The sequence below is a fragment of the Drosophila elegans genome, unplaced genomic scaffold, assembly GCF_018152505.1.
Source record: "Drosophila elegans isolate 14027-0461.03 unplaced genomic scaffold, ASM1815250v1 contig_476, whole genome shotgun sequence".
NCBI lineage: Eukaryota > Metazoa > Arthropoda > Insecta > Diptera > Drosophilidae > Drosophila > Drosophila elegans.
The window spans coordinates 18,641,129-18,659,351 of NW_024545863.1; the positions used below are offsets into that span (position 1 = coordinate 18,641,129).

Here is an 18,223-nt window from a genome sequence, read left to right on the forward strand (position 1 = left end):
GAACACTTTTAAATCATTTTTTTAAACACTAAAGATATTTCCATAAGCTTTTAATACTGTTTTGTAATATTTAATACTGTTAAAATATAACATTTTTTTTAATAAGCAATTACTTATCTTATAAGATAAGTGTCGTATTAAAGTTCTAGAGGATACATATATATCTTTCTTTACCTAATGTTATGACAGATTGAAATACATTTAGCCATAAAGACAGATACCTTTGTAGGATACCTTTCGTTATATTAAAGTTTTTAATTACAAAAAATACATAAAGATCTGGCTTAATAACTTTTAAAAAATGCAATCTCATAAGTGAATTTCCCCTGTGCAGACATTCTCCGCTTTATGGGGAAGCTCGTCCCCACATCCTAGCCCCCAGATGATGTTTACACTTGAGCTGCAGCAATGGCAAACACAATCTACATACCACAGCCCCCGCAACCTCGATGTGAAACCGCCATTCCACCGATTTTCCTTCGTCTTGTGCGTATTGGGGGAAAAGAAATCGCAGTGGTTTTTGCTAAGCAGGACCCACAGACTTCGATCCGAATTGTGTTTGCCTGGCAAAACCCAGAAACTGAGTTAGCGGTCGCCCTCTGTGCAGGAATACACATTACCCGGGTGTGGATGAAAGTGGTTGTTGCGGACGCAGGGAACGATGTCATAACCGTAAGCCCCAGTTGATCCTGCATCGATTAGTCGGGCAGGAAGTGTGTTCCCCATACCGGATGCTTGTCCACAAAATCCTGCCGCAAAGTTGCGAGCACAAATCGTAACAAGGTCCCAGGACCTCGGGCCACGCATCCCTCAACAGGTTAAAGGTAGCCAGTGATGGGGAGTACCTAAGTATTTACATATACATAGGTACATAATAGCTCCGCTTACTATAGTTTTTAGTATTTATTTCGCAAAATAGATTTTATATTCAAAAGAAATCAAAAATGCGCCATCCTTGCATAAAATCCCAGCTGCTATAGTGGTGGCACTAATGAAATATCGTTAAAAATCGGTATTTTCCGCTATTTTTTCTAAAAATGTTCGTGGCGAATGATTTTGATCGCATTTACATATCGCATTTATTTTAAATGAAATTCCCTTTGTAAATGCTCCAATGGAGTACGGCTTTAACTTACCCTTGAAAACGTATATTAATACCCGTTACAAAAATTTCATTGGTTGAGAAAAATATTTTAAAAGTATGAGAATTATATTATTACATAAATTAGCTATATGTATTATTGTCAATTGTGAAACTTTAAAAAGAGCTGGACCTAGTTTTACAAAGACATCTTTTTAAATTCCTGAAGGAAGTACCTTTCCCAACACTGCCGATATGCCACCAATTGATGAGTTTAAAAATGTGCAGGTTTTTGGGGTGGCGGGCGCATAAATCGCTCAACTTGGAGGAGCAATTGAGGGAACAACGAGCTTAACAAACTGCCAGAGCTCCTGGGGCGCTTTTTGTTTTCGACTTTGCTGTCTGTTCGGCTGCCGAGTGGAGTGGGGAAAAAGGGCAGGCAGTTGGCACTTCAGTTGAACACGTTAATGTGTCACTTTCGTCGGATGCCGGAGCCAGTTTCGGTGCGTCGGAAATGCCATAAATCAACACCCCGGCCATCGCCATGGAGAGCTATCGATTAGCCGGGGCTAACCTTCGGATTGGAGGCATGCGGCATTCGGGATGTGGCATGGGCCATGAGGCATGGGGCATGGGGCATAAGGGGCGTGCTGCTGCAGCGGTAAATGCGGCCACCAATGCCTGGACAGGTGCCCCTCCTCGGTCCTTGGGCCTCAGTTTTATGAACTTGACTTTCGGTTAGCTAACAGCCATAAGCCATCAGGAACCCTCCTCCGCACCCACTCCTCATCGCTTCCGGCCAAACACGAAACGGGTATGAAAATCCTCGCATGACTGCAGGAAATTACCATAATTTCAATTTAAGAAATTAAACGAATTCCGTTCTTGGCTGAAAAGAGAGCAGCGCCGACCGCCAAAAGAGTTGAGTTCAGACCCTAACTGGAGGAGCTTGAGATTTTAAGCAGGGTTTTACCCACATGGCATGTGGGTGGCACGTGTAGAGAGACTTGGAAAACGACAAAGTCTTGTTTTATGTCTATGTACCCTTTTTTCCACCATATTTCTTAGTTAGAGTTAATAAAAATTAAGATTTCTTAACATGTACATATCATTTGGTACAAATATATTTATGTACATATGTATTTGCTCTCAAAAATGAAAAACTAAATAAAATCTACATCTAAAATGTATTGTATTAAACAAAAAATAATGCAAGTCGGTAGATTATTGGGGAATGTTAGTATACAATTATTTAAAGTACAGTTAATTAATCGCAAGCCTAAAAAAAGTAGTGTTCATCAAAAAGTCTGAACCCTATAAGAGTCATTTAATAGAGGGCAACCCTCTATAAAATGTGCTTTGAGGTTATGACTCGTTTTCTCATACTATCTGCTGACACGTGACTGTCAAGGAGGCATTAATTATCTACCAATCTTCGAGTAATTAACCCAATGGACCCGTTGCGGCGAAATCCACTTCTGGCGGTGATCAAGTGCGAGATGTGTCCCAACCGAGTGTACCACTTCGTGACCGGACTGTGCGCCCGCTGCCTGACCATTTGGTGCGGAAGGAGGCAGCTGGACGGGATGCGGTTCAGCTTGGATCAAACGCGGTCGGTCATTGTTAGCATGGTCCGGGGTCCTCAGGACCTGAGCCAAATGGACCCCGTTTTCCGGCAAGCGCTGGATGAGGTCAGGTTGCAGCGCCTCCAGAGGGTCGACCTTTTCCAAAAGTTGCGCCACCAGTTCCAACTCGGAGTGCTCCACACACCGTTTCACGACCCACAGCCCCAATTTGTCACCGAGGAAGATTATTGGAATGTTCCGGAAATCACCGATTCAGATTTGCAGACGTTTCAGAACGAAGTTGACCTGCTGAGCGATGTGCCCCGGCAGTCACTAACTGACCTTGACCCGAACAACAATGAATTTGATTATTTTAAAGAATAGAATTTATGTGCAAATGTTTTCTGTTAGACAGAAACAAATTAATTGCAAAATACACTCATTTTAAAATGAAATATAACGCTTTTAATACGGATTGAATAAATACTAAAATTATTATGAAACACACATAAATCAAACTGTTATATGGACAAAATGGATTTAGAATTTTAGTTTTTTGTATGATGAGAAATAAAACGAGTTTTCCCCAGGCAAAAAATTCAAATCAATAAAAAATGACTGAATCTGCAATGATAAAAAAAATTTAATTTTTTGTAAGTTAAATATTTTTTAATTCTAAATTAAATTTTCAGATATTATGCAAAATAATGCATAAAATAATATACCTACAAACCGCAATCTATGAAAATCAAAAATATTTAAATTGTGTACAAAATATTTGGACTTAATAAATAATAAAAGATGGACAATTTTATAATAGTCTAAGCCCCCTTTAATTAGAAATCAAACTGAGTCAAGCTCGAGTTTAAATGAGCCTGTTAGCAAGTTTTTATAGGCAATTACCAATGCTGCTGTCGTGGGAATCTTTGAGAGGATTGCATCCAAGGCTTCGTACTTGGCAGTTTTAGTCGGTGTAATAAATTACCCAAAATCCATGCACAAACATTTCGACGCACTGGACGTTCAAGTCGAAACCAATTGAGCAAATTTGACGTCGAGGTCATCATTACCAGGCCAGAATGACTAGCCATTGGCTATCAGCCATCAAGATCTAAATATCTCCAGGGGCTCATGGACATTTTGCTAATGAAAATGTTTATTCAAATTTACGTCAATGGATATGTTTACACGAATGACCATCAATCTACATAAATAAAGGCAGGTTCAAAAGCCGGGATGTATGCGTATGTGTCGCAAAGTACGGCGTATTGTCCTTTGCCTGGCATTGTTCAGCAATTTGTTTAATGAGAAAACTAATAAATCAAATGCGCCATCAACTACAATCAAATTTACTCTGGAAACGCCACCGACAAAGAAACCACTTGTCCTTTGGATCGATAGATCGATTTTATTCGTTAGGGAAAAGTTCAACTTAAATTCGACAAAAAATAAATCATAAAAATAATTAAGTTAAGGTATTTAAATCAAGGGTAATATTTCTTAACATGAGATATTTTAATACCATGTTTTATTGTTGTTTAAAACATTCAAATAAAAAGTAACTCTATAATATACTTATTTTGAGGGATGAAATATGAACTTATAAGAACCAAAAAGGAATACTTTTTTTTTTCGAACAAAAACCAACTGTTACTGATATTTTTAAAGCTCTTGAATACTTGACCTCCTGAAGAGTTTCGTCTGCCTACCGTCTGTCCCAAATGACGCGGATTTAATAGTTCAAATACCAGATGGCCAAAGTCCAAGAGGCGTCTCATCAGCCTCAGCCAACGGTCAATGGGGCTGGAGCTGGAGCTGGGGAAAACCCAGTTGGCTGCTAAGTGGCAGGATAAGAGGCCAGGCAGAGGACATTAGTCAAGTGCAACAGCTTTCAAATAAACATAAATTGAGCATGCTGCGCCTGGACGGAGGATGGTGGATGCAGGACCAAGGATGTGCCAACGGGAGAGTCCCCGAGGGAGCTTAGGACCCAGTTGCTGCTCTTCTAGCCGCCTGGTGTCGTAATTAAAGGCAGTCGCGCAATAACGAAGAGAAATGCCCGCTGCCAAAGGAGCAGAGGATGCGCTTCTAATTTATTTGTTTTTCTCACTTGAGTTTTATTTACACGGGCATTGGCATGTGAGTGGCATGAAACGGAACGGTCGGGGGTATGTTGGGTGGTTTTTGGGTGGCTTTTGGGTGGTTTTTGGGTGTCTTTTGGGTGGCTTTAGAAGAGCAACTGCAACATGCAGACGTCGTTTGTTACCTTTGTTTGTGAAAGTTTTCCGTGCGCCTGTCGGGGCCAGGGCAAAGTGCCAAATTGGCCTAATGGCGTTAATGCGAATACGAGTCGAGACTAAACCAACGTCCAACCAGCCAGCCAGCCCCACATCAAAGGTCGTTTACACAGATCCGGTGTTGGTTTCAGTTGCAGTTTGGGTTGAAGATCCAGATGCAGATGTGGCTGCACTTGGAGATTGGGTGCAGTTGCCAGGGCAAAGCTTAATGGGCCCCCATTCCCACTCCCACTTCCAATCGACCGAACACAATGCAATGCAAATCAAAGCACTTAAAAAGTTGAGCAATTTGGCAACGAATGCTAATGGAAGTCGAGAACATTCCTGGGATACATTTCGACTTAGCTTCTGTTAAGTTTTAATTCCTCAGCCTTGGCATATTCATGAAACAAAAATAAGGAATTGGCTAACCAAAAAAGTTAAAAGCCGAAGCAATCAAATGCTTAGTCGGTTTTGCTGTAAACCTAATTGGTTTTGATGCCCATTTTACTATTTATTAAAAGATAGTCAAAGCTTACAATCGTAATGGTTATATGGTTATACTATTTTTAAAAATTACCAAAATTCCATTCCAAAGCCAAAGAAAAATTGCGTCCAGTAGAAGTCAAACATTTAAAGTAGGCTGGACATTGAAAAACATAATTTGCCCTGATTAAAACGAAAAGACTCCTGAGAAATTGATGGCTTCACTCCCGGTGACGAAATTCTAAGAGAACAGATTTTAGAAGAAACTCAACCAATTAAAGAAGTCAAACACATATTGCAAATCTGTGAAACATATAAACCAAAAATATGTTGGACATTCAATTTCTGCTAGTTTCTGCATGGCTTTATTTTCATGTTATGAACACATCAAGAAATCGACTTTAAGCTAGTTTAACTAATAGAAATACAGCGAGTGCACAACCAATTTAAAATATGCCTAAATAAAATTTGAATAGAATTTTATTCTTAAAATGACTACCCATATAATTCAAACAAATTTCACCTTCTACACTGGAATCTAATTTCAAGGGGGGCGTGGCCGTATTTAGTTCAAAAATTTGTTTGGTTGTTGCCACTTCGGTTGCACCGGATGTGCGTGATGCGGCGGTATTTGTGTAGGTCCCATTTCCGCATCCGCTTCGACTGAAAGCGCTGCAGTTGCAAATTTCGCCACGCCCACTGCGTAACCCGATGCGATTCCGCCCGCCAAAGTAGCCACCACTACCCCGGAACCTCAGCCATGTCCTATTCAAGTTTTGCATGTGCGTGATTTTCGAACATTTCCAGGGAGTCCATTTAACTTTTAATGGAATTTCCATAATCATGTTCAAAGTTGCGAAGGACCCCGGCAAATATCGTTTTATTAGTATTGCCGAAAAGCACAGGTTTAATTTTCATGGTAGTAATATGTAACAGATTCTCATGATGAACTAACTAGGTTTACTGATTATTGTTAAGAATCGAATCTAAATGCCCTATTACAATATAAGTGAATTTTATTAAAAATGTTTAATATTCTTTTTGTACATATTGCCAGTAATAATAATATGTTTAATATTTATTTTGTAGATACTGTTTGTACCAACTGAAAAAAACAAAAAGAAAAATAATTATTATATTAAATATTTTGTAGATATTGCCAGAACCAATCAAACCTGTTTTATAAATATATTCATCATTAAAAAACGGCAAAGAATATATCTATTTTCAAAAAAGTGTCACATGAAGTGTACCCAAACTAGTTTACTGTAAGCTAAGTTAGTTTAAAATAATATTAAATTCTTATATGACTAAAATGAATTGTTTTCTTAGATTAATGTTGGATATCTTTAGGAACCTTTGTGGCCCATTCAGACTAAAAGTATCTTTAAAACATGAGAGGAAGAAAACTGGCCTCTGAATTGTAATAATAATAGCACGCTTTTGCCGCGTGCTTGACACAATTAGGAATGGAATACCCTAATTTTTGTGAACCGTGCACACGACTAAATTACCATTTCAATCGGACACCTTAATTATACATTGTAGAGCACGATAGTGATTAGTCGCATTTGCACCGACCCACAGCGAGCACACATAAGCGCAATGTTGAACCTGCTACTGGATTTTCTGAACAGATCGCCGTCCGATCCAGTGCGTCTGCCACTCCTGAGCAGCCACAGACCTGTCCTGACGATACTGGCCACCTACCTGGTCTTCATAAAAGTGCTGGGTCCCAAAATCATGCAAAACCGAAAGCCATTCGATCTGCGTGGCGTAATAAAGGCCTACAACATTATGCAGATCCTTTACAATATTTTCATGTTTATTTTCGTAAGTGATCTCTGGATATATAGTACTAATTATCGGGGAGTAAAATATGTTTTTTTGCGCCAACAGGCGGTCCACTTTATGCTCGGGCCTGGAGACTATAACTTGAAGTGCATCAAAAACCTGCCGCCGGAACACGATTACAAGACCTGGGAACGCTGGCTCACCTACTCGTACTTCTTCAACAAACTTCTGGATCTGCTGGAGACCGTCTTCTTTGTCCTGCGAAAGAAGGATCGCCAGATATCCTTCCTGCACGTCTTCCACCATATGTACATGCTCTACTTCTCCTTCATGTACATGTATTACTACGGCTACGGGGGCCATGGCTTCTTCATGTGCTTTTTCAACGTAATCGTGCACATCATGATGTACGCCTACTACTACCAGTCCTCCCTCAACAGGGATTCGGGGACCGATCTGTGGTGGAAGAAGTACATCACAATCGTTCAGCTCGTTCAGTTCGGGATCATTTTGGGGCACAGCATCTACACCCTGAGACAGCCGGACTGTCCCTCATCTCGCTTTTCAGCCACTTGCGCTGGAAGCATCTGCGTTGTATTCATTATCTTATTTGGCAACTTCTACTATCAAGCCTATGTCAGGCCCAAAAAGACCGAACAAAAGGTCCTTTAAGTATCGAAATGTCTGTGAGTTGTGCCTTTTGAAGATGTGCCTTTACTTAAGATCTCTATAGAGATTAAACTATTAATTTAAGATTTAAATAAAGCGCTTTTTGCAGTGCACAAATATCGGTACGATTTGAAGGAATTTTAATATGTGAGTTTGGAAATTTGACGTATTTGTGTTCTATTCAGAAGTCGGACATTTTTAGAAATGACTGTATTAAAAATTTTGTTTATGGATTTTGCCAATTTCTTTAATAACTAAAATTGTGCTTACCTCATTCTGCTACATCAGTCTAGCTTGAATATAGTTTTTTCTTACCTTCCCCAAGCTTTTTTTAGTGCCTCCCTTAGTACTGATTCGATATGCCTCTTCAAAGCGAACGCAAAACAAAGGAAAGATTGGCTGCGTTGACCTGCACACTTTGATCAGTGCTAATCGACTGTGTTATGTAAGAAATTTATAGTCGGCGCACACCTGGTAGAAAAAATTTCCCCTTAAATAGATTTTACTTGCGTAAGTAAGTTGTTGTATAATATTACGCACACACCATTGGAATCCCGTAAATTAACATTTCGATTGTTAAGCGCAGTCAATTACATTCCAATATCCAGCACATGAAAAATCGATCAGTCGCTCCTCCACTGACACCCAGACCACATAGTCGCCATGTTCGCCCAGATGATGGACTTTCTGAACCGGACACCGCCGGATCCTGTGCGTCTGCCATTCACCAGCAGCCACTGGCCGGTCTTGGCCATACTGACCGCCTATATGGTCCTTATAAAGGTGGTGGGTCCGAGGTTCATGAAGAACCGAAAGGCCTACGATCTGCGTGGTGCCATCAAGGCCTACAACATCGTGCAAATCGTGTACAATATCATCATGTTTGTCAGTGTAAGTGATCGGGCGGAATGCGGGTATGATGGGTACGAGCTCTAAGACAAATCCCAACTCGTAGATCGCCCACTTTATGCTCGGTCCTGGCAACTACAACTTTAAGTGCATCTCCAACCTGCCGCTGGACCATGAGTACAAGACCTGGGAGCGATGGGTCAGCTATACGTACTTCTTCAACAAACTCATGGATCTGCTGGAGACGTTCTTCTTCGTCCTGCGAAAGAAGGATCGGCAGATCACCTTCTTGCACGTCTTCCACCACGTGTACATGGTGTACATTTGCTTCATGTACATGTACTATTATGGCTACGGCGGACACGGCCTATTCCTGATCAACTTCAACGTGGTCGTGCACATTATGATGTACGCCTACTACTACCAATCCTCTCTCGGCCAGGATAGGCAGGCGAATCTGTGGTGGAAGAAGTACATCACCGTCGTCCAGCTGGTCCAGTTCGTGATCGTTCTGTCGCACTGCATCTACATCCTCCAGCAGCCCGACTGCACCACATCCCGCCTTTCAGCCACGTGGGGCTCCTATGTATCTGTGGTATTCATAGTTCTATTTACCAACTTCTACGTTCGCGCCTACATTCTTCCCAAGAAAAAGAATGTGCAAGCGGCGCGGTAAACGATATGAACTTAGACGATCATTTAAGATTACAATGTAATATAGTTTTTTTTTTTTTTTTTAAGAGGCATACAGCAAGGACGCCTCTAAAGCCAAATGAGGGGGGAGGAGGGATTTATTAAGTAATGAAAATCATGCAATTATAAACACAAGTTTATAATTTACTTTTCACGATAGTTTTTGGGGGTAACTTTCGTTGAATCCCTTCTTTAAGAAACCGCGCCTGGCTTACAAAACATCTCAGTTCCGTTCTGGGATCTTGTGACTTCTTTATACCTTTAGACCTTTGAAAATAAACAGAGTTTCGTGTATTAGGTCAAGATTGTGGAAATAAATATACCTCTCTAATAAAAATCCTTTACCTTATTATTTTGCTATGAATGTGTGTGCGATTTCAAATTGGTATAGTTATGCCAGGTATTATTTTGGTTTTGACTAACCACATAAGTAATTTTAGTACAAAGTTCAGAGGTATTTTGCGCCTCTAGTTTATTCACTCTAATCAGCTGCCAAAAAGTAGACTATGATATATTTGCAAATACAATAAATTGTGTTCCTATTGTTTGTATAAAATACTTTCTGATAGTTTTTCCTAGTCAAATATATTGTATCTTAAGTTTTACATGTTAAGTAATTACTTATAAACAGTGCGATCACATAATTGCCTTAGAAGGGCTTATTTAATCGTTTTGAAATTACCATATCGACCATGTGCGCATATCTTATTACGTAAACGTTAAGTTTGACTATCGTGAGTGCAGAAAAGAAAGTCCAGAACGCAAATACCAGTTCACCCGATCGGACGCGAAAATGTTGGAAGTGTTTGACAAACCCTATGCGGATCCTGTCCAGCTGCCGCTGGTAGGCAGTTTATGGTCTTCGGTGCTCATACTGACGGTTTACCTGCTGTTTGTGCTGAAACTGGGCAGGAATCTGATGGAAAAGCATGAGGCCCTCCAGCTGCGAGGTGTCCTCAAGGTCTACAACATAGGACAAGTCCTTTTCAACACTCTGATATTTGTTTGGGTAAGTAAATCATACAAAATCTTCAATCAATATGGATTAAAAACATCAACTGGCTATGTCCGATACAAATTTTAATTTAAATGTAATAATTTGAAAGGTTTTGTAATATAAAAGCATATAATAATAGAACTGACTAAAAACCCGTTTTATTTTGAACAGGGATTTCATCATATATTCGTGTCCAGGCCGTACAACCTGAGTTGCATGACTGTCCTGCCGCAGGATCACGAACTGAAGTCCACTGAGAGGACTTTGGCCTACCTGTACCATCTGAACAAGGTGCTCGACCTGATGGACACCATCTTCTTTGTGCTGCGCAAGAAACCGCGCCAGATCACCTTCCTGCACGTGTTCCACCACGTTTTCATGGTGATAACGTCGCATCTGTTGATTCGGTTCTACGGCTTCGGCGGCCACGTCTTCCTGATCTGCATGTTCAACGTCCTGGTGCACATGGTCATGTACGGCTACTACTACGCCTCCTCGCAGAGCAGGAATGTGCAGGAGAGCCTCTGGTGGAAGAAGTACCTCACCTTGGGCCAGCTGGTGCAGTTCTTCCTGATGTTCCTCCACTGCGCCTACACCTATCTCCAGCCCAACTGCTCGGCCTCGCGGGGCGTCATGTACGTCATAAGTTCGGCCAGCGCCTTCATGTTTGTGATGTTCTCCAAGTTTTACATAAAGACCTACATTCGACCGAAGGTGGTCAAGTCCAGGGCTAAGGCCAACTGATTGCACATGCTACACTGTGGTAAAAAACTGCACTAGCAGCATAAACAATTGGAAACCTGCACATACAATTTATTTAACGTTCAAAAATATTTTTTAATTTTTTATCTCCTACTTGTTAACGTTTCTTCTTTTCTAATATATTTTATTAAAAATAAGTGCTACTATTTAACTGGAATTTTTAAAACCAACAATCATTTTGTAATATTTCTTAGTTTAGTAATGAATTCCAATTAAATTGATAAACCTAAGTTGGAAAGACCCCATATTTCTATTTAAGATACAATTTAAAATGACATAAATTGGAAAAGTTGCGTTTTTACAAGTTCCGATATGAAGTTGAGAACCGAAACTCTCAAGCGTGTGCTTAAGTGTAGTCCTTGATTTGCATATGCGCCGGCTGAATAATAGATTAATTCAAATGCATCGACACTTAATTCACATGCAGTCGTGGAGGTCAAGGAGCTGGCCCCCGCCCGGAATAAGTCCCATGGGCCACATCTCAAGTTTCCATCGGCTAGTCGAGGGATCCTTGCTGGTGGCTCGCACGTGATCTCTATGCTCCGCAGGACTTTTGCGAGCACGTGTCTGGACATTCCATGCTGCACTTAATTAGAATACAAGAATCGAGCTAGGCCAGTCCGGACGATTTATGGCACCGGAAGGGTCACCCCGTGACTGCCCGAATTTGCATACGAATCGCATGCGGCGAATCAGAGTCGAAGTGCCAGCTGAATAATTGCGGCCATGCAGTGACATTAAAGCGAAGCCACAGTCGGCTGCAGTAGCTTGGTTATGGTCGGCAGTTGGGTTCCCTCCTGGAGTGGGGTCACCAACGGGCTGGTGATGGTGCTCCGCTGGTCGAGCCACCGCGCGTGCAGAGTAATTGCCGTTTTAAATGACATTAAACGTGCTTTGTGTAGTTCCCTTAGCAGTCACAATACGCCTCTTTACCCCTGCCTTCGATTTTTCTCTATTTTTATTTTTACCCTTTGCATGGAGGAATGCGACACTGGTATAAAAATAGTTTTTGCATATCAAAAATATTTAGGAACAAAATATTCGAGGCTAAAAGCTTTAAATACCAAACTGTAGGATAGTCGTTGCCCATCTGTTGAGTATTGAAAAAATCTAATTTAATGTAGTATTTTTTCTTGGGGGTCACTTAAAGGTCATTAAGGGTCTATTAAACGGGTAGGAATTCAAGCATTGAAAACCACCATCTTTGCGAATTTAATTTCATTATATTATTAACCTACATTTGAAAACATTTTTTTCTTTAGGTAAATGATAAATATATTTGGAACACGGACTTAAAAATCTATTTTTTAATTAGATAATGCTAACAATAAACATGACAGAGTAAGAGTATTTACCATTCGACCGACCAGTAAAATAATGCGAAAAAAGTTTTTAGCAATTTACCATACTATACGTACATTCCGGGCTTTTTATACTATTTTATTTTATTACATGAACTTCATTACTTCTTAGGGGGTTTGCGTAGACGAATTTTATTCCTTATGTTTTGGACTCATTGGACGGCTCGTTCAGATTTCGATTTTCCGGACCTAATGTAGGTGTGATAGTAGAAGTTTCCGAACATTGCCGTGAATGAGGCAGCCAGAAGGGCGATACCAGAAGTCACTGGTCGGGAGACATTGCAGTTGGGCTGCATCAGGGTGAAGAGGCAGTGCAGCATGATGATCGCAAACTGGACCAGCTGGACAATGGTGATGTATTTCTTCCACCAGAGACTCTTCTGCACTTCCTGGCTGACCGATGAGAGGTAATAGTAGGTGTACATGACCACGTGCACCGCCACGTTGAGGAGGCACAGCGGAAACACAATGCCCCCATAGCCAATGAAGATATAGTGCAGGTATCCGCTGAAGGCCATGGAAAAGTGGTGGAAGACGTGCAGAAAGGATATCTGCCTGTCCTTCTTGCGCAGTACGAAGAAGACCGTTTCCACCAGGTCCGCGAATTTGTTAAACGTGTACAGGATGCAGATCAGGCGCTCCCTATCCTTGTGCTCGTGCTCCAGCGGCAGATTGACAACGCACCTCAATGTGTAGGCCCTCAAGACAAAGAGGAAGTGAATTCCCTAAAAAGTATTAGTTCGATCCTGTACTGCCAAAGTCATTCTCTTCGGAAAGTTGTTCACTTACTAAGACCAATATTACACCGTTGTACAGAATCTGTGCAATGTTGTAGACCTTTATCACGCCACGCAGATCAAAGGGTTTTCTTTTCTCCATGATTTTCGGACCCACTTTCAGAACAAAAACAAGATAGGCCGTCAAGGTGGCCATGGTAACCCATAGATTGCCAAAGATTGGCAGCTTTACAGGATCTATCGGGGTAAGCATGTTGGTTCAACAAGTCTACTTCCACTCGCGATCTATGTTGCACAGCAACTAACTCGAACCCATTTGCTAATGTTACACCAAACGTGCCACGATTGAATTAGAAACATAAATGCACATTATTCATACATAGGTCGTGCCTCGATTAAATCGTAAACATTGGAAATACATTATTTAAACACTGCGACATGCGCAGCATATTCTAACCGGATGGACAGAAATAACTTTTTAAGCTTTAATATATAAATTTAGAACAATTTAATCGAAAGCCATTTATTCTTAATAATTTTATCGCCATTTGCATGACTAGCAAAGGCCTGATTGTCTGCACCTTGTAAAACAAATTGTGACAAATGACTCTTTCTATTAATGGGAAATACTCATACGCAGTTCTCGGTGTGCGATTTAAATTTTACTTTGTATCAAGCTCCGAAGATATGCTAAGTTATTCCGAGTGATTACTAGTCTGACGAACGATCAAAGCTAACAACTAGTGTTCATTTAGCGGTGGATAAGACGGTACCCCAACAGCTGGTGCTCGTTCTTAAAATGCATATTTATTAAAAGACTTTCGGACTCATTGGACTTTCTTTTTGCCGGGCAGTACGTAGGCGTGGACGTAGAAATTTCCGAACATGAGTATGAAAGACGAGGCAACAAACATTCCCGAGTATATCACCGGACGGGAAGCATTGCAGTTGGGCTGCATCAGGGTGTAGCTGAAGCTCGAGAGCACCAATATGAACTGGAGCAGCTGGACAATGGTTATGTACTTTTTCCACCGACTCGACTGCACATCCTTGCTGACGGAGGAGAGGTAGTAGTAGGAGTACATGAGCACGTGCACGGCCACGTTCAGGAGGCAGAGCGGGAACAATGTGCCGCCATAGCCGCTGTACGTAATGTATATGTATCCGCCGAAGGACATGACCAGATGGTGAAAGACGTGCAGGAAGGACACCTGACGATTCTTCTTTCGCAGCACAAAAAATACCGTCTCCAGCAAATCCATGAATTTGTTGAAGAAGTACGAGTAGGTTATCCATCGCTCCCAGTTTTTGTACTCGTGATCCAGCGGCAGTCTGGAGATGCAACTTAAGTCGTATGCCTTCAGCACAAACAAGAAGTGAAGGCCCTGAAAAAATGCAATCGTAAGTACAATGCAAAATCTCGAGAAAACAATTTCTTTCAGTTCCGCATGCAACTTTAGAGCTAACTTTTTTCTGAAATACGCAATTCTTGGCTTTATATTCATGATAACTTTATTAACTTTGGTGATTTGCTCAGAACATGACAGTGTATGTGTCAAAACAGCTGTCTCAAACTATGCGAGTGTCGGCAGAGCGCAGTCAGGTAGGAACATGGAGCCCAGAGTGCTGTATTATTATGTTAAATAAATGCATATTGAGTGAAGAATGTTGTGTTCGCTATTTTTTTACTTGTACACTAGTACAAGTGTACTTATGTACAAAACTTTAAAGCTTTTTCTCACACAACTAACGCTTTCGTATTTTCTGTAGTTTAACTACGAGATTGACTTTGTTTTTCAATTTGTCAATATTTTGAGTTTTAAAATACAAAATTAACAGATTTTTTTTCCCAAAAAGTTTTTAGGGAAATGCGACTATGTGCAATGAAACAATTTTAATTTCAGATGGTCCATTCAATTCAATTTTTTTCCGAAACTTTTATATTGCTCTAATACAATGTATTTAAATGTTATATTATAATGTATCGTTGATTTTTAAGAATAGATTTGAACTGTCTGGTCAAAAAAAAAGAACAAAAATGTTATTTTTTTACAAAATACCTCAAAGTATAAACAGACCTATCGGTATGTAATTGGGGGTAGGTACTTACGCTTACAAGAACCACACTGTTGTAAATGATCTGCACGATATTGTAGACCTTGATCACTCCTCGGAGATCAAACGGCTTTCGGTTCTCCATGAACATTCTTCCCAGCTTCAGTACGAAGAGTAGGTAGACGAAAAGAATGGTCAGCGAGGGCCAAGGACTCCCTATGAGTGGCAGCTGGACAGGATCTTCCGAAATTAACAAGGTTCCATTCAAAAAATCGACCATGTTTGTATACAAGTTTCGTCGACCGGCTTCCACTCGAGGTAATGTTTCAATGGCGACTAATCAGAATTCCGTCTTTTATGCTCAACAAAATGCGCTTCGATTGAATTGGAAATTCGAGGGATTCAAGCAGCATAAAAAATAACATCATTTACATAAATTGCTTCTAATTTAGGGTTTGTATCTGTTTTTGTTTTTTTTTTTTTGTACTCTTTACCCAGTACTCAGAGCATGTAGGTTTTATTTATTAATAGTAAAAATAGATTAACAAAATCTATACTAAATCTTTAAATTAGGTATTGCCAGCTTATATATCTTATAATGAAAATGGGAATGATCTATAGAGTTTATTTGATTGTAATTTAAGTAATAACATAATTTGAATAGTTTGAGTAAAAAAAAACTTAATGAAAATCATAAATATGTAGCAAAAAATGATCGATTCGCCATTCTTGTAATTGTTTTATACGCACGTACGGAATTCACGCTTGTGAAATTGCCAATTAAACAACTTTCGACATGGCTGACAATGGAATAAATCTTTGTAGCGGATATCTGGCAGTCTGAATATTCGAACCATTTGTTCTCGCTTGTTTTTCCTTACCGTCGTGCTAAAGTTTTTTGTTGTTTTATTTTGCTTTAAGCCTTTTGCAATGCACGTGCCATGCAACCAAAAGCCATTTGTCGATGCGAAATTGCAAGAAATTGTACTTTATAAGCCAAGTCATTTTCCACTAACTATCCGTGGGCCAAGGAATTACTTTGGCAAAGGTGAAAGTAATGAGGGTGCTGTGGCTTAAGTGTCTGGATGGAATGGAGCTACAGGGGTTGTGTGGCTCTCAGGTGTCGGCCATTGCAAATTGAGTCATTTTTCATTCACTGCCACTGGATTACATCGAAAGTAAGGCAATGTGTCACAATTCCAGGGACATAATTGGGTCACACAATTATTTGTGCTTTGTGTGCGAGGCTTGACCTCTGAACAAAAAGGCGGATTATGACGCCTTTTTCTCTCACTTCTTTTTTTAATGGATTATTCGGGAGACAGGTGCATTCACATTATCCAGCCAAAGGCTAAGGACATAAAACCAACCATTTATAATGCCCGTTCAACCTTTCGGCTGTCTCTTCATGTGTGTGAGTGGGGCTTTTGCACGCCTGCCAAATTTCGTTAGGCAAATTACGAGTTATAAAAATTGCGTCTCATTATGGTGAATTTAATATTTCATGGGCAATTTACAGAGATTGAAACCGACACACTTCAAAAACTGCGAGCATCAGCACACACTCGCTCACACACGCACTCGGGTGTAATTACGGTTGCCGATTTCCATTGCCACAGGACCTTCTGTTCGTCCCTTCTTCATACAATTTTAAACTCAATTAAAAGTTGTGCGCATTAGACATACTTGTGCCAAAAGACCGAGGCACGAACCCCCACCGCGAAATGTGATTAGGGCGGAGCCAAAAAGTGGGCGTAACTCAAAGGACATTCGCATTAGTTGTCATTAAAAATGCGAGCGATACCATCTAAATGACTTGGCATATCCTGCATGTCAAGGAGAAAATAGAGTCTGACTGCAGCTCTGCACTCTTCAAGCATACAGGTGAATTGAAGTCAGCAGCCCATTGAGACACATTGATACGCTTCTTGGCTTTTAAGTCCAAAAAAAATAATGTAGGCTGAGAAGAAAAATTCCTTGGAGGTTTCTGCACTACAATTTTTTTGAGGGGATGTCGTTCCAAAAAGGTCGCAGTCATTTCTACTTGGTTGAATTTAAAAATTTCGTTAGTCTTAGATTTACTTATGCCAAAATACACAACAAATTATTTGTACGATTTAGTTCTTTAGAATGAACAAACAAAAAAATTAATTAGATTGGTTGTTTAGTTAAAATTACGAGGTTTTGATTTTAAGGATCATATATTCTAATTCTCATATATATAAAAATCGATCAAATCCTAAAAAAAAAATTAAGAACATTTAAAAGCCTACTCATTTTCTAACTCATTAAAAGTATCTAGTTTTAAAAAAAGGCATATATATACAAGATCTTTTTTAAAATGAAACCTGAAACAAATATATAAATTCATTAAAAGATGAATTTTATTGTAAAAATAAAATGTTATTGTTTTAAGTATAAATATATTTTTAAATACTTCAAGAATCCTGACCGCAGGAAAATCCATTTACTCAGTTTTCCAGGCGGCCTGAATGCGAAATGCGAGTGGTCGCGACCGCCTGAATAATGAAAGCAAATCGGAAAGAGGCAAAACAGCAAAAAGTTAAATGCCTCTAATGACAGAAAATGAAGCAAATGGCGAAAAATTGCGCAAAACAAAGAGACAAATAATAACATGCCAAAATGGCAGACTCGGACTCGTTGGGCCACCCACTGGAGTACACCCACTTGAGGCCACCGCACATCCTCGAGCAAGGGGCGAGGAGCCAGCAGCCAGGACCAAGGAGAGCACGCACCAGCGAAGATAGGAAGGTAACCGTGGGGGCCAAGTGAATTACCAACAACGGACGAATCAAGAAAAGCATGTGCGCGGCATAATTACGAAGCAATTAGACAAAATTATTATTGAGGTCAGCGGCAAGGGGCCGTCGGGGAGTA

The 18,223-nt window shown here is 40.2% G+C and overlaps 5 protein-coding genes across 5 annotated transcripts; 4 read left to right on the forward strand and 1 right to left on the reverse strand.

The window, feature by feature from the left end:
* Positions 1-2,501: 2,501 nt before the first annotated feature.
* LOC108135064 lies at positions 2,502-3,137 on the forward strand. Its single transcript, XM_017255606.2, has one exon. The coding sequence runs from the start codon at positions 2,533-2,535 to the stop codon at positions 3,028-3,030; it is 498 nt and encodes a 165-aa protein (XP_017111095.1). The 5' UTR covers positions 2,502-2,532; the 3' UTR covers positions 3,031-3,137.
* A 3,847-nt stretch (positions 3,138-6,984) lies between these two features.
* LOC108135047 (elongation of very long chain fatty acids protein F-like) lies at positions 6,985-7,996 on the forward strand. The gene is made up of 2 exons (XM_017255586.1): positions 6,985-7,241; positions 7,308-7,996. The coding sequence occupies exons 1-2, from the start codon at positions 7,014-7,016 to the stop codon at positions 7,872-7,874; spliced, it is 795 nt and encodes a 264-aa protein (XP_017111075.1). The 5' UTR covers positions 6,985-7,013; the 3' UTR covers positions 7,875-7,996.
* A 490-nt stretch (positions 7,997-8,486) lies between these two features.
* Positions 8,487-9,750, forward strand: LOC108135173 (elongation of very long chain fatty acids protein F). The gene is made up of 2 exons (XM_017255798.2): positions 8,487-8,762; positions 8,827-9,750. The coding sequence occupies exons 1-2, from the start codon at positions 8,535-8,537 to the stop codon at positions 9,394-9,396; spliced, it is 798 nt and encodes a 265-aa protein (XP_017111287.1). The 5' UTR covers positions 8,487-8,534; the 3' UTR covers positions 9,397-9,750.
* Positions 9,751-10,163: 413 nt separating this feature from the next.
* LOC108135036 (elongation of very long chain fatty acids protein F) lies at positions 10,164-11,318 on the forward strand. The gene is made up of 2 exons (XM_017255574.2): positions 10,164-10,422; positions 10,582-11,318. The coding sequence occupies exons 1-2, from the start codon at positions 10,207-10,209 to the stop codon at positions 11,152-11,154; spliced, it is 789 nt and encodes a 262-aa protein (XP_017111063.1). The 5' UTR covers positions 10,164-10,206; the 3' UTR covers positions 11,155-11,318.
* Positions 11,319-12,473: 1,155 nt separating this feature from the next.
* Positions 12,474-15,630, reverse strand: LOC108135034. The gene is made up of 4 exons (XM_017255571.2): positions 15,381-15,630; positions 14,103-14,655; positions 13,323-13,531; positions 12,474-13,258 (listed from the first exon to the last, which is right to left on the reverse strand). The coding sequence occupies exons 1-4, from the start codon at positions 15,603-15,605 to the stop codon at positions 12,686-12,688; spliced, it is 1,560 nt and encodes a 519-aa protein (XP_017111060.2). The 5' UTR covers positions 15,606-15,630; the 3' UTR covers positions 12,474-12,685.
* Positions 15,631-18,223: the final 2,593 nt, after the last annotated feature.

What these genes read in the sequence shown, in the direction of transcription:
- LOC108135064 (XM_017255606.2), top strand. Translation starts at nt 2,533, where the DNA reads ATGGACCCGTTGCGGCGAAATCCACTTCTGGCGGTGATCAAGTGCGAG.
- LOC108135047 (XM_017255586.1), top strand. Translation starts at nt 7,014, where the DNA reads ATGTTGAACCTGCTACTGGATTTTCTGAACAGATCGCCGTCCGATCCA. An exon ending in ATATTTTCATGTTTATTTTC is followed by an intron (nt 7,242 to 7,307) that starts GTAAGTGATCTC and finishes TTGCGCCAACAG; the next exon opens with GCGGTCCACTTTATGCTCGG.
- LOC108135173 (XM_017255798.2), top strand. Translation starts at nt 8,535, where the DNA reads ATGTTCGCCCAGATGATGGACTTTCTGAACCGGACACCGCCGGATCCT. An exon ending in ATATCATCATGTTTGTCAGT is followed by an intron (nt 8,763 to 8,826) that starts GTAAGTGATCGG and finishes CCCAACTCGTAG; the next exon opens with ATCGCCCACTTTATGCTCGG.
- LOC108135036 (XM_017255574.2), top strand. Translation starts at nt 10,207, where the DNA reads ATGTTGGAAGTGTTTGACAAACCCTATGCGGATCCTGTCCAGCTGCCG. An exon ending in ACACTCTGATATTTGTTTGG is followed by an intron (nt 10,423 to 10,581) that starts GTAAGTAAATCA and finishes TATTTTGAACAG; the next exon opens with GGATTTCATCATATATTCGT.
- LOC108135034 (XM_017255571.2), bottom strand. Translation starts at nt 15,605, where the DNA reads ATGGTCGATTTTTTGAATGGAACCTTGTTAATTTCGGAAGATCCTGTC. An exon ending in GCCCGGCAAAAAGAAAGTCC is followed by an intron (nt 13,532 to 14,102) that starts AATGAGTCCGAA and finishes AGTAGACTTGTT; the next exon opens with GAACCAACATGCTTACCCCG. An exon ending in ACGGTGTAATATTGGTCTTA is followed by an intron (nt 13,259 to 13,322) that starts GTAAGTGAACAA and finishes AATACTTTTTAG; the next exon opens with GGAATTCACTTCCTCTTTGT.